We start from the raw sequence: 13,777 nt of genomic DNA on the forward strand, positions 1-13,777 counted from the left end.
TTCCTTAAACATTTATCTTTTTTTTATGATAGCACTCCAGCAAATCTGATGCTTTTAAAGAACATAATGAGAAGGGAATTTAGAGAATGCAAAAGGTATTTTTATATGGAAATAACTGGAAAATGCCCAGGTGGACTGATCCCACAGTTTACCAACAGCTTTTCAACTGGCACAAAAAAAATTAAAGTCCTCTCTATGTATAGGGATCAATACCAAGGACAAAAGTTGTAAGTTGATTGCTCTGGCATACAGTTATCAGAAGAACTAAACAGCAGCTGTGGTTAGGCTTTTGAAGATCATAAAATGGCAGGCTGTAACTCCTGTGGCAAGCACAGCAAAGTGCTTTATTTTATAGGCTATTGGAGAAGACTTAGAAAAAACAGAAGGACATTTTACTCCTTTTAAATGACTATTCTAAAATCTTCTTGCCTGCAAAATGAAGAAGTACATTTTACACTGACACTTTGCAGTCCTCCTTTACCTGATATCAGTAGTGAAAAACGACTACACAGTCTAAGAATTACACTCAAAATTTAAAATACAACAGTCTGCTCCCAACAGAAATAAATTTCAGAAAAATGAGTTATCAAAAGAAACAGCTCTGGCTTAAAAAAAACTACTATATAAAGGGACTAAATATACTGATAGATCATTAAAAAGAAAACGGAAAAAACATATCAGCATTAACATAATGAAATATACCTAAAATGACTAGCAAATGCCACAAAACTAAAAAAAGTACTGCTACTACAAAAAAAAGTTTGTTCTCTCTGTTCTTTGTGAAATCTAATCGGATCCCCCTCCCCCTCTTTTTTTTTTTTTTGAAAATGTGTGGATCTTTTGAGGAAAAAAACCAGCAGGTATTCATAAGTTAGAAAGAAAATACAACATATTAAAGAATTGCACAAAATTTGAAACGTTAAACGTTACAAAATGTTTCGCAGACTACTTGGCTTTTGTATTTATACAGCACTTTTACAAAGCACTTTTAAAAATATTAAATTTTTGAACCCAAAAATTAACGCAGAGTGTCTGTAACCTAGAACTTAGCAAGTGTGATATTTTTAACTGCATATTCAGAAATGCGCTTCTAAGTAATAAGAGCCATCATGGAGTGATTCATAGCTTCATGCAAAAACATCCCACAATATAAATCTTGTTAACCTTTTGAAAATCCCCAAAAGCTCATTACAAAGCTGCTGAATCCTGGCATAACAAAATCTTATATTAAAGTATTTACCGTCCTCCTAAAAAGTCCATTACTTAAAAGAAATAATACACTTGAGTTAGTCAGATTTTATCATGGTCTGGCAGGCAAAGAAGTGTCAAACAGTGATGTATGTCAAATTAAATTATCCTAGGAAAATCATTATAGAAATTCGGGAGAAATAATTTCTCAGCTGATGTTAAACAATAAACTGTTCTCTGCCTGAATTAATGCCAAGTTTACAGGGTAATGAGCATTACAGTGAAAAGACTCATGAAGAAAATGTGGTACCTTTCCTATTCTATTACTTTTCCCAGTTCTTGGAAACTACGTGCAACACCCTTGGAGACACTGGTTTTCAAATGGATTTGTTGCACGAAAGCTGATTAATTTCTTCTCCAAATGAGGGACCTGTTTCAAGAAACGTTGCATATTAAATTCTACTTACTGAAAATATGCATTTATGACATTTAAATTATATTCCCCAATGTAAGCACTTAATTTTATTATCATTCCTATCTTGATCTAACTTCATAGTCATTACCAAATAGAACAGTGTGGATATTTGAGTAGAAGCACAATGACAATGACTGGGTTGATTTTGAAGCTCCCAAGTAAAAGCAGAGTAAAACCCCAGCCTCACTGAAATCAGTGAAAGAAGCTTTTACTGGAACCACTATTACACTCTTTACATTCTTTCTTCATTTGCATGAAAGTAAAAATTATGAGATTTACTGTATTCTACAAATACTATTTTCTGGGTTTTAGAACCCTTTCTTGAATTTCTTCTTCAGTTTTCACTGTATAAAATAAAGTAAGATGAAAATACATCTCAAGGTTTGTCCTGCATTTTGGGAGAAAATGTACAGAACGGAGCCTTCAGTGACAGCTGTGGCTGTTGAATAGTGATGCTAAACCAGAAGTTTCATAACAGTACTAAAATAGAAAGAACTTTAAAAATTATTTTACATACTTGCTTATTTATTTTATTTTCTCAATGAGAAAATAATACTTTCCAACTTTTTTACTATTCTATCATGCAAATGTATGCACACGAAATAACTTGCTCTTATTGCTAAGATAGTACTAATTTTATTATGCTGATAATTTTTTTTTTCTCAGACATTACTTTGTGGGCAGCAATTGTTGGTGTCAACTGTAAAACTGCTGACAAACACTGCTGTTTCAGCCCAGAAAACCAATCACACCACAGGCTGCATCCAAAGCAGTGTGGCCACCAGAGCAAGGAAGGAGATTCTGCCCCTCTATTCCCCTCTCATGAGACCCCACCTGGAGCACTGCATCCAGCTCTGGGCTCCTCAGAACAGGAAGGACATAGATCTCTAAGTCCAGAAGAGGGACACCAAGATGATCACAAGAATCAAACACCTCTCCTATAATGAAAGCTTGAAAAAGTTGAAACTTTTTAGCCTTGAAGAGGGAAAGCTCTGGGGAGAGTTGATTGTGGATTTTTAGTACTTGAAGGGGGCCTGTAAGAAAGATGGGGACAAATTTTTTAGTCTGCAAATGCACTAAGGACTGGTTTTACTGTCAAAGTCAAATTCTACAATCTGTCAGAAAAACTTCTCTAGATTGCACTAGAACCTGAAGGCTTTCAGGCAGTGCCTACAAGTGGAAAAAGATACTGCACTAGAAACATAACATATGGGGAGGAAAAATTATCTATCAAAACCACAGAATAATACAGCCTGTTATTTTAGCCAGCTGGTTTGGTTTCATATTAGATTCTGCTCCCATATTCCAGTGACTCAGTAACAGAGTCTAAACTTCCATTATCATTCATTAGAAAAGGACTCTTGTCTGGCTCTGGATCACAGTATTTATGAAGTTTTTATACAGTTTGAAAGTATTTCATTTCATCCATGTTTCTCTTCACATTTACACTCATGTAGGGAACGTCATTCCTATAATCAGAAACAGAAAATATGAACTGCTCATAATGAAAAGTGATGGACATCTACAGCTGTACAAACAGTCATCTCCATCTCAACTTTTTTTTTTTTTTTTGCTTGATGATAATGTTCTTTGCACATATTTGCTCTGCTGACTTCTGTCAAAAGAAATGCAGAAAATACAGGTCCTTCCAATTAGGCTTTGTGTTTCTCTGAGCTTAGCAGAACTGCCCTGCCAGGGGCAAGTCCAGGGAGACAGGACTGATTAGAGTGCTAGTGGAAAATCTCCACAAACCCACCCTCCACAGGAAGCCACAGACCCAACAGAGAAGGTGAGGATAAAGTGGGTACACTGTGTTTCCTTCCTCATCTCTTGCCATCACACAGCAGAAGCTAATAACTGCTCCCTCCAAAACCACAGCAATGTCAAGCCCTGTAGTAAAATGCCATAAAACACAGTTTAGCGTGAGACAGGGGAGACCACAGCATAGAGTTGGAAGAGACCAAATTACATGCCAGTGCTTTAAATTCTTCCAAAACAGGCAAATGCTAAATGAAATCACCATGCCCAGAATGCCTGCAGGACAATGCAAAACCACTCTAGCAGGGCCTGCCAATGCAGCCTAAGGACACTAACTCATTCCCAGTCCTCATGTGGCAGTGATGCCAAGTCAGAGCCTGACACACCAGCAAAGGGTCAGTATTTGACTTCATTCCACAGAATGCCTCAGTGCTCTCTGCTTCCTTCTTACTTTTGTCTCTGCTTCAATGGGCAGCAAAGTAACCATAAAAAGACACACCTTTTCATACTATCAGATAATAGGGTTTACTATGAAAGCATATATTTACATAATACTCTGTTTCTTCCCCCCTCTACCTCTTAGCTAGAAACCTAAAACCAGAAGACCATCTTTGTTGATGAATGCGGCTGTTACCCCTTGCTGGCCAGTACAAATGGATGGGAGCCTTCTAGGGAAAAGGAAAAGGAAGTTGATCTGCATAGTCAAGTAAAAATAAACTGTCCTTTGGGCAGAACACCAGGAATACAGTCTAGTTAGTGGTGACTTTTCCTATGTAGCACATGCAGTATTTTGCAGGTTTTTAAAAGGTCCCATTTATGCATTTGGCTCTTGAAATACACATTGACAAATGCTATCAGTAGAATACTTTCTTTGGCAAATTGATGAATACTAAAACAAATTCTGAAATTCTATGGCCTTCTATACGATCTCCACATAATAAGCATGTCTTTCTAGACACTGTTCAGGGATTAGATACATGGGGGTTCTGACACAGCTAATTTATGTGTAACCTTCAGATGCTCTGCAACTGGCAGGGATAAGATGGCTAAGCAGGCTTAAAATGGTTAATGGTCATGTCAGCTCTGGATCTTCAGCACACCTGCAGACCTAGTCAATAATTCTCTGAAGTGTACTTGGCAACCTATGTAAAATAAGTTTGAATGTGTCACGTTGAAGATCAGGGGATATGTCCATGTTATGAAGTAACTTAGGCCAGGAAACTCAGCAGAAACTGTTCCTATGCTGGCAGCTTCTGCAGGATAGCTGAAGTTGGAATGTGCATTCAGAACAAAACACAACTAGGTTCCAGAAGGCAAACCAAGGACGATGAAAGTTTCAAAAATGCTGGGGAAGATTACTGTGTCCCACATGTCTATGCTCTGGATGGAGGAAAGAGTTCCATTCGCAGCACTAATGGGGAATGAATGCAGAATTTCAACAAATTTCAATTTCAGTGAATTCAGAAATTGTTAAAGAAGCATTTTTCCATAAACATTTAGCAAGAATCATCCAGAAAGGCAAGAAACATTGCACAGATATTCTTATTAAATATGATTACCTGACATACTGCTGGGAGTTATGGATATGTAATCATTCTTGTCCTTCTTCCGTCACCAATGTCACCTGCCAAAAAAAAGGAAAAAACCCCATGTAATATGTTCATAAATGCTCATCTGCAGAATACCATTAACATTTAACCAAGATGGAACCTTCTGGATCTTGAATAGCATGGTCAATGTCTGATGGCTTAACACATTAAATTCAAAGCACTTTGCTTAGCTGCATGAGGTAACAAAATGTAAATCAGGTCCAAAACATGGTGGACTGGAGGACCTATGGTTAACAGGGATTTGGAAGCAACGTCCAAAAGCCTATGCCTACTGATGCTAAAAAAATTAAAAAAAAAAGCTTTTGTGCATTTCATGGAATACTTTCCATTATTTTTTCTGCAGAAGTTCCTCTAAGTCTCTTATGTGACTTCAGGAGCTAACTGGTTTCTACTTTACAGTTTCTAATGATACGCACATACCATTACTCTTGGGTTTAGTAAAAACAGAAGATTCAAAGGAATTAGAAATTCTCTGTCACAGTTACACCAATTCTTACCCAATCATTCAAAACCCAAAAGTCTACTGACTTTTACCAAGTTCTGAGATGTAAATTATAATTTTGTTCATATGGTAGAAAACTAATTTACATGTACTTAACACTTTTGAACAATGACATCCTCTATTTTATTAACAAGACATCTGCATCTCTGAAGAACCGAATTTGGCATTTTAAAGTCTCGTTTTTGATATTTAGATTGTGTCCCCCTTTCATACATCCATACACATACACACACACACACACACACACACACACACACATACACACAGACATACTAACTATACTCTTTTTCTGCTTGGTAGCAAAGATTGAAGCCCTGCAAGCTAATTTAGTGCCAGGAGAGAAAGTCATGGATACCAGTGATGAGAACATCCTTCAGCTGTGTTGGTATTTATACCACCCCTCACGTTTTTCCCACAGAGGCATCACAGGCAGCTTGCCCTTGTTCAGCCATCCCTCCCAAAACACAGTGCCCAGCTAGATGATCCCAGCTTGCCCCCTAGTCTAAGCTCCAACAATCCAACCCAAGCAGAGACAATCCTAAAGGCATTACTCCAGAATAGAGACAAGATCTTATTAGAATTTTTAAGTAAGAAATCCTGGGCCTACAAGTGACCCCAATACTGCCTGAGGAAAACTAGCCTGAGAACAGAGTCGCTCTCAGCACTGGTGAGGCCACACCTCAAATACTGTGTTCAGGTTTGGGTTTTACTTCACTCTAAAAAGATCATTGAGGTGCTGCAGCATGTCCAGAGAAGGGCAACAAGGCTCATGAAGAAAACATGTCCTATGGGGAAGAGCTTAGGGAGCTGGTGTTGTTCAGCCTGGAGGAGGCTCAGGGGGAACCTCATCCCTCTCTACAACTACCCAAAAGGAGAATGTAGTGAGGTGTGACTGCACTGAGAGGACCAGAGAAAACATCCTTAAGCCGAGACAGGGGAGACTCAGATTAGACATTACAGAAAGTTTTTCACCTATTGGAAACAGGTTCACCTATTGGAATAGGTTGTCTTACAGAGATTGTGGAGTCACCATCCCCAGAGGGGTTTAAGAAGCATCTGGATCTCGTGCTGGATGTGGATGTGGCTTAGTGCTTTAGTGGTTACGGTGGTAGTTCTGGGTTGATGCTTGTACTGGATGATCTAAAAGGCCTCTTACAACCTTGCTGATTCTGTGATTCTCTGAACAGAAAATACCTCTCTTTTAACATTAGTGTGGAAGTGACATTTTAGAGAGGAAGTAGAATCTCTCTTAAATTGTCCTGATCACCATTTCATGATACGAAACTGGTTTTGCTAACAAAACTGGATTTTATTTCTGTCCATCCATTCAGTGCCACAGCCCTGTCCCTGTTTCCTCACACAGGGAGCCTTTCCCTTGAAATAAATATCCTTCCCTAGCAGGGGGCTGAAGACCGGGCACATCTGCTGTGTTAGGCAGGGGTCAGAACGAGAGAGCAGGTGAGCGGCAGCACCGGTGAATTAATGCATCCGGGACGCGGCCCCGCCGCTCCACCTCAGCCCCTCAGCGGCCTGCGGGCCGCTCCCACACCCGGGGCTGCGCTCAGCTACACGCGGTATGGCCGGGACGGCCCGAGCCCGGGGCGCCGCTTCGCGCCCCGCTATCGAGACGGGCTGTGAGGCAGGGCCGTGCCCCGCGCCCACCGAGGGCCGGGAGGAACAGGGCAGGCAGCGCGGCAGGGAAGGGGAGGGGCTCCGGCAGGGAAGGGGCACCGGGAAGCGCGGCAAGGCAGGGAAGGGAAGGGGCTCCGGCCGGAGCCGCGGCCTCCCCGCCCTCCCGCAGGCAGAGCCCGCCCGCGGCGCGGCGCGGCAGCGGCCCCTGGCGGCCGCGCGGGAGCGGCCCGCGGCGCAGCCCGGAGCGCCATTCCCGGGCTTCTCCGTCACCCCGCTCCTCCTTGACTAAACCGGGCACGTCTGCGTGTAGCTTTAAATTAATTAATTACTACTCCAAAGGTCGGAATTGTTCATGATTAAAAAAAACCAAAAAAACCCAAAAAAAACCAAAACCAACCAAGGAAAAACAAACAATAAAGAACCAACAAAAACCCAGCAAACAACAACACACAAAGCACCCCCACAAGACACAAACACACATACAGCCCCTCTCCTTAATAAAAAAGTAGGAAAAAACCCAAACAAACCCATAATCATAGAATATCCGGAGCTGGAATGGATCCACAAGGATCATCAAAATCCAGCTCCTGGCCCTACCCCGATCAACTCCAGGAATGTGATCCTGATGAGTCCCTTCAAACTCAGCAGATTCTGTGATTCTGTGATTCTGTGGATGGCTCCACGTGCCTGACAGCATTGCCTCGGGCTCCTGGACCTCTGGCAGGCTTGGAACCGTGACCACTTCCCTGGGGAGACAATTTATTTTGTCTTTTCTAGTTTCCTAGTAATCTGAAATGATTTCTCCCTGTAATACTGAATGAAAATTATTGATTTCAGGATAAAATGTTCATTCTATTTGCAAGGCAAAACCAATGTAAAACCTACTAAAGTTTTACAGAAGAAACTTTACACGAGGGATGCAGAGCACTGGAATGTGCTACCCTGGGAAGTCACGGAGTCTCCCTCTCTGGAGACATTTAAAACACACCTGGACACGTTCCTGGGTCACCTGTAACCTGCTCTAGATGACCCTGCCTCAGCAAGGGGGTTGGACTGGATGATCTCCAGAAGTCCCTTCCAACCCTAACAAGTCTGTGAACTGGTAAAATATCTTCCAGTATATGTGGGACAATGTGTTTTTACCTCATCTTTTCTCCCAAGCAAGCCACCCAAGACTTCATCTGGGCTCCTGGACAAGACAGAATCTCCTTAATCTTATAAGGGAAGATCAAATATTCTGCTTGATATTTCCATGTACAAACCACACAACCAGAGGTCATTCTTTTTGCTGCTGACATCTTGTGGAACTTCAAAATCCTTAACAGTTTGTCAATCCAGATTTGAGAGGATACAAATTTAGAACAGGCCTCCAATTAAAATCAGACTCTGACCCATCCCACCACGTCATGGGACGTTGTGAACCTCAACAATAAGCCATTTCCCAGAATTTAATTGTGGTTTAGTGACTCAGTGACACACAAGCATATTTGAAGCAAACAATTGAGTCTTTTAAACAAAAATTCTGCCTCTCCTGTAAATAATTACTTACTAAACCTAAAATTATTGGTTTTGCACCAATCTATTAAAAAGGATGGTAAAAAAAGGATAAATACAATGTTCTTCAATGAATTCTGCACAAAGAGAAAAATTCTAGTTATCCTGGGAGTTTTGCCATTTTCCCTGATGAGACTAGGACTTGGCATAAAAGCAGCTGTCACTTGTGTAAAAAAATTAATTACAAAATAACTGTAAGAAAAGCTGGTCTTTTGTTTTGAAGGATTACACTAACATATCTGGCTTTGGCAGTCTTTTTGAGTGCTGTGGTTTAAAATGGAGAGTGTGCATCCTCTTTTTCTCCTCACACCTGCCTAGAGATAAAGTTTCTTGGAGCAGGTCTTGATGTTGCTGTCGATGTGCAGCATCTCACCCATCTCAATTTAGCAACGACCAAAAGATACAAAGTAACTGAGCCCATTTGTAATGCCTGCTTTAATCATCATTATGATTATTTAAACCATTAGTTTAAACCATAATAAATAATAATTAAAATCATAGTGATAATTAAAATAATTTATGATTTTAATAATCTTCCCAAATGTCTTGGGATCTTTTCTAAGACATGCTTTTACACTGCATTTTAGATGCCAGAAGTAATTTCCTATTTTTCTTTCCAAGGAATGTGGCCCATAGATGGAAACATTGTGGAAATACAGAACTAATTATCCATTCTGGCACATACATAGCACAGCCTTCTGAAGGCACAACACAGCTTCTACTTCACATGAGCAAGAATATTAAGTGCTGTCTACGTTAATTGTAGCCAGTTCCTCTGTAAGATGATGGAGGAAATCAGGTTGTTTTTAAGTGTCTACAGCTAAAAAGTACATGAGCAGGCACAAATGGGAAGGATGGGGATGAGTCACAGACGAGTCTCCACTAGGTCAGGCCAGAAATGTCTGGGGGTCTTTATGGACACTGCAGAGTAAGTCCCTTTCTTGCCAGAAGTGACACAATTTCTATGGCTAAGCTTTGCTAACGTCACAGGGAGCAGGGAGCAGGCTTTGTTAGATTATCTTTTGTGTGTTGAGCACTTACTTGCCCACAAAAGAGCTACCCAAGGTCTCATGGCTCTGAGTCACAGACCCTGAGTGCTGCAGCATCAATTCAGAGGCTGCTATCTCACATCCCGCATGACCTCCCTGCTAGAGAGTTTCAGCAGCAGACTGAGCACTGTGCTCCTTCTCCATCACTGGCATTATACCCTGCTTTTTCTTCTTTTTTTTTTTTATAAACAAGGTAGTCCTCATGATTGCATTGGATACCTCAAATGAAAGCAGCAAAATGCATACTGCATCTTGATATGGAGTATTGTTTCAGATCTACAGCCCTGCTCCAGGAAAATAATATTCTTATACTGTCCCTAAATAAATTTTTAAAAAGAGACATCTTTGGAATCTTGAGATCCTCTGGCCTGAATAGGTGATATTTCAAATTAATTCTCAGGCTCTGGTCTCCAATACAGAAGCACTGTCTAGCCATATTGCCAGTTACTGCACATCCTTATTTTTTCCATAATGAAAGGCGATTAACCAATTAGCATTAATCAGTGTAGTTAGGTGTTTTCCCACTTTCACCAAGTGCCTCCTCCTTCACAGGAATGCATCAGATTAACCAATGACTATCTAACAGGAGTGTGCTGCCCAGGGGATGAGGGTGTTTTTGACCATATTCTGATGCTTCGGCTTTAAATGGTGGCTGCCTCTAGGCCAGGGCCAGGGTAATTTTGTGGTTTGAATCCTGGTTCCTGTCCATACCATGAACCACACACCTTCTGGAAGGCCTCAGGCTTCCCCTCCTACTCATCAAGAAGCTAAGAAGCTGCACAGGGTGGACAGGCACTGCTGCCTCCCATCTCTTCTCAAGGCAGGAACAGGTGGGAAAAAGGATTTTGCACCTTTCAGAAGCAGTGACAAGCTGCCCAGCTCCTTGCTGGACTGCTCTTTGACATCCCCTTTTAAAAGCCATAGGAAGGGCCATGGGGCAACCTGGCTCATTGGCACAAGTGCCTCCTGTAACCCTACCTGCAGCTCCCGATGGCTCTGCCCTATCCCGGCACTCTTACACAACGCTCTTACACAACCCTTGCCAGGCACTGGGCTGCCTCCAGGGAGGCTGAGAAGAGGGGCAGGCTGCTGGCAGACCTAGAACAGGGTGGGGGAAGCCTGCCCAGGTCCTGGGAGCAGATGAGGGCACTGAGGGGAGAGCAGAACATGTAGGTTTTGGAACCAGGCACAGGGAGGAAGCTCCATCACAGCCAGAGCAAGAGCCACAGCCCCAGCACCACACCAGCCCCTCTTGCCCTGCCATTCCACAAGTTATGGCACTTCCTTTTTTTTCTTGGGGGCTATCTTGGCTTGGGGGAGATGAATTATGGGATGTATTATCTGAATATTTTCTTCTGTAAACTCCCTCTGTGAAAGTTGCTCTCACTTTTAAGTTCGTCTTTAGTGAAAAATCCAGACTAGCTACTCTGCATCAGGAAAAATGACAAAGTAGCCCATAGGCTGTATTGATGTCTAACTGAATTTTTTAATTAGTTTCAATATTTAATATTGCAATATTTAAGAACAAAGCAAAATTAGTATTTTGGAGCAAGTTATACAGAGGATTTTGCAAGCTCTACATACTCAGTATAAAATGTACTAGACCATGGCTTATGGTACATGATAAATTTATCATGAGGCAGCAGTATTTCCTCCCTTGCAAAACATAATGAACAACTGTGCATTGCATGAGAAATAAAAATCTATCTAGTTTTCCAAATATGTTTAATGAAAAGCACCCATAAGAACTAGCTTGTAGGCACAAGCTCAGAAGTGGGCTTTGACTCATGCTTTTTATTGCTAGTATAGCTCAGCTCACGAGGACACAAAAACATGCAATAAAGCATAAAATCAAAACCACAGTGCATTATCTGTATAAACATTTGCATCTATCCCAGAACATAAGAACAAAAAAGCAAAGAGCTATTGAGCTTTTTAATAGGAATGTCCAGTAATTCTGTGTAATATCCCCTTCACACAGACTTAACTCAGCTCTGTGCAGGCATCAGCAGATTGTTTTACAGCCTAAAAGCCAGAAAATTATTACATGCAGACATTAAGTCTCAAAAAAGATAAGGGTAAATTCACTGTTCAACAGGTTTTTGAAAGCTCTTGTGTTTGAATAAGCAGATCTGCAGGACAAATACTACTGAATTAGACAGAAAAACTAATTCTTCCTATAGTCTCATTGTAGTAAGGCTTTGAATCTGGCATATGGTTTGCAGGACAGCCTGAATCATAAAGTTGTTGATTTGAATATAGCTACCAAAAAAAAAAAAAAAAAAAGAGAGAGTCAGCACCACAAAATAAAGTAATGCAAGACAGAAGCAAGATAAAAGTTGTTTTTATAATTTTTAATGGCTTACTGCACTGGCGTAAATAGATCTTTTTATAAGTGGAAAATATAATAATGAATTATTATGCATGGAAAATATAATAATGCATTTCTTCACAGGCAAAAAGAAACAGAATTTTAGCATGTCTGTTGGTCTCCCAGCAGCCTGAACAGATTAGAAAGGCAGTTTCATAAGTATCATTGAAAAAACACAGATGGAGACTGTAATATTACCTTTAAACCACCTGGGCATCAACCAGAAAATGGAGTATGTAATTCTCCTCTTGCCCTGTACTTACAGACATGAGTAATGTTATCTCATTTCCAGAGTATCTCAAATCACTTATTATTATGATCTGAAGCTGCTGACTGCCCCTAAGATGTAAAGGCTCTAAGAAATCTACTTACAATCAGCTTAGCACTAGGTTAGCATAATGGGCTGCAGCCTTCTCTTCGCTTTACTTCATCCCCGAGCAGAAATGTCAGCTCTCCAGCACTTTGCTTTGACCTACTACATGTGTACACAGGAGGGCATGAGAGGAGCACAGAACTGCAGACAGCCCTGTTCAGCCACTATTCTGATAACCAGGCTTCTATTGCCCTAAGTGATTTTCTTACCTTGAAGCGTTACTGTGTGAGCTAGCCAGCTTTGCTGAAGAGTTGCTGATCTGTAACTGTGAATTAAGTGATGTTTCTATCATTAAAGATTTAAGCCTTAATTCACAAAGACCGCTACCAACTGGAATAAATATCCAGTTGAGCAAGGATCCTGGAGGGCCAAAAATGATAGAAAAGCAAAGGGGGAGAGGGGGGAAGGTTTATAAAAAAGATCTCTAATTCCAGTGATAATTTTGTGGTTTTTTGAGATACTTCATGGCTTTTGTGTTCTTTCTCTAGTACACAGGTATTCCATTCAGACAACAGCTTTGACTTAAACTTTCCTTGTTTGTCTGTTTTGTTCTGTTGACTCAGGAAACATTAGATCTCCCTGAAATTTCAACAGGAGACAGTTTATCTTCAAAGCTAATTTCTCTTATTACTCACTTAGAAGTGTATATTAGATGAAGGCTGTCTTGAATTACCTACCTACTCTGCATCTGAGTGATGTTAGTTAATCCCCAGGAAAATAAAATTCAAAGACTTTCCTTGAAACTGGTGACTTTCCCCCCTTACGGTGGAATAGATAAAGAAAAAGAATATTTTCTAAATGTCAGGAGGGGAGGTACCTGGATGAATCTTGTTAACATGAATGCATTTTGTCAATGCATCTTATATATGCTGTGCATAAAAAATCAGTGAAGCAGAAATGAGTATGTTCTAATCTACAAATGTCACTCTGAATAGGGATAAGTATTACCCTAAAGATTGGTACTGGCATTTGTTTGAGCCATTTTCAGGGATTCAGATATGAACAGCAGAATTAATTCAGCTTTAGGCTTTCTGCTTTTCTTAACCAGAGCTTCAGAAAGTCACCACTTAGTTGAAAATAATAAATTCTAAAATGAAAAGAAAAATCTAAATGAAAAATTGTTATCTGTATTGCAGGCTTTGTATTAGAGTGTGCAAATATATAGAAGTTTGAAGAAAACCTTGGATAACAAAATGAGAGATGCTTTGACAGCTATGGATTTAGCGTCATGGGATTTGTCTATTGTGTAACTTGATGAGTTTCCA

At 40.5% G+C, this 13,777-nt stretch overlaps 1 protein-coding gene across 4 annotated transcripts in view; it reads right to left on the reverse strand.

Moving 5' to 3' along the window:
* The window catches only part of THRB (thyroid hormone receptor beta), a 153,581-nt gene that overhangs the window by 39,963 nt on the left and 99,841 nt on the right, over positions 1 to 13,777 (reverse strand). For all 4 annotated transcript variants that reach the window (XM_066570712.1, XM_066570904.1, XM_066570786.1 and 1 more), the window contains one exon: positions 4,981 to 5,045. In XM_066570712.1, the coding sequence (XP_066426809.1) occupies positions 4,981 to 4,987 (7 nt within the window). In that variant the 5' untranslated portion in view covers positions 4,988 to 5,045. The remainder of the gene's footprint in view (positions 1 to 4,980; positions 5,046 to 13,777) is intronic.

This window comes from Molothrus aeneus, chromosome 1 (genome assembly GCF_037042795.1).
Source record: "Molothrus aeneus isolate 106 chromosome 1, BPBGC_Maene_1.0, whole genome shotgun sequence".
Taxonomy (NCBI): Eukaryota; Metazoa; Chordata; class Aves; order Passeriformes; family Icteridae; genus Molothrus; species Molothrus aeneus.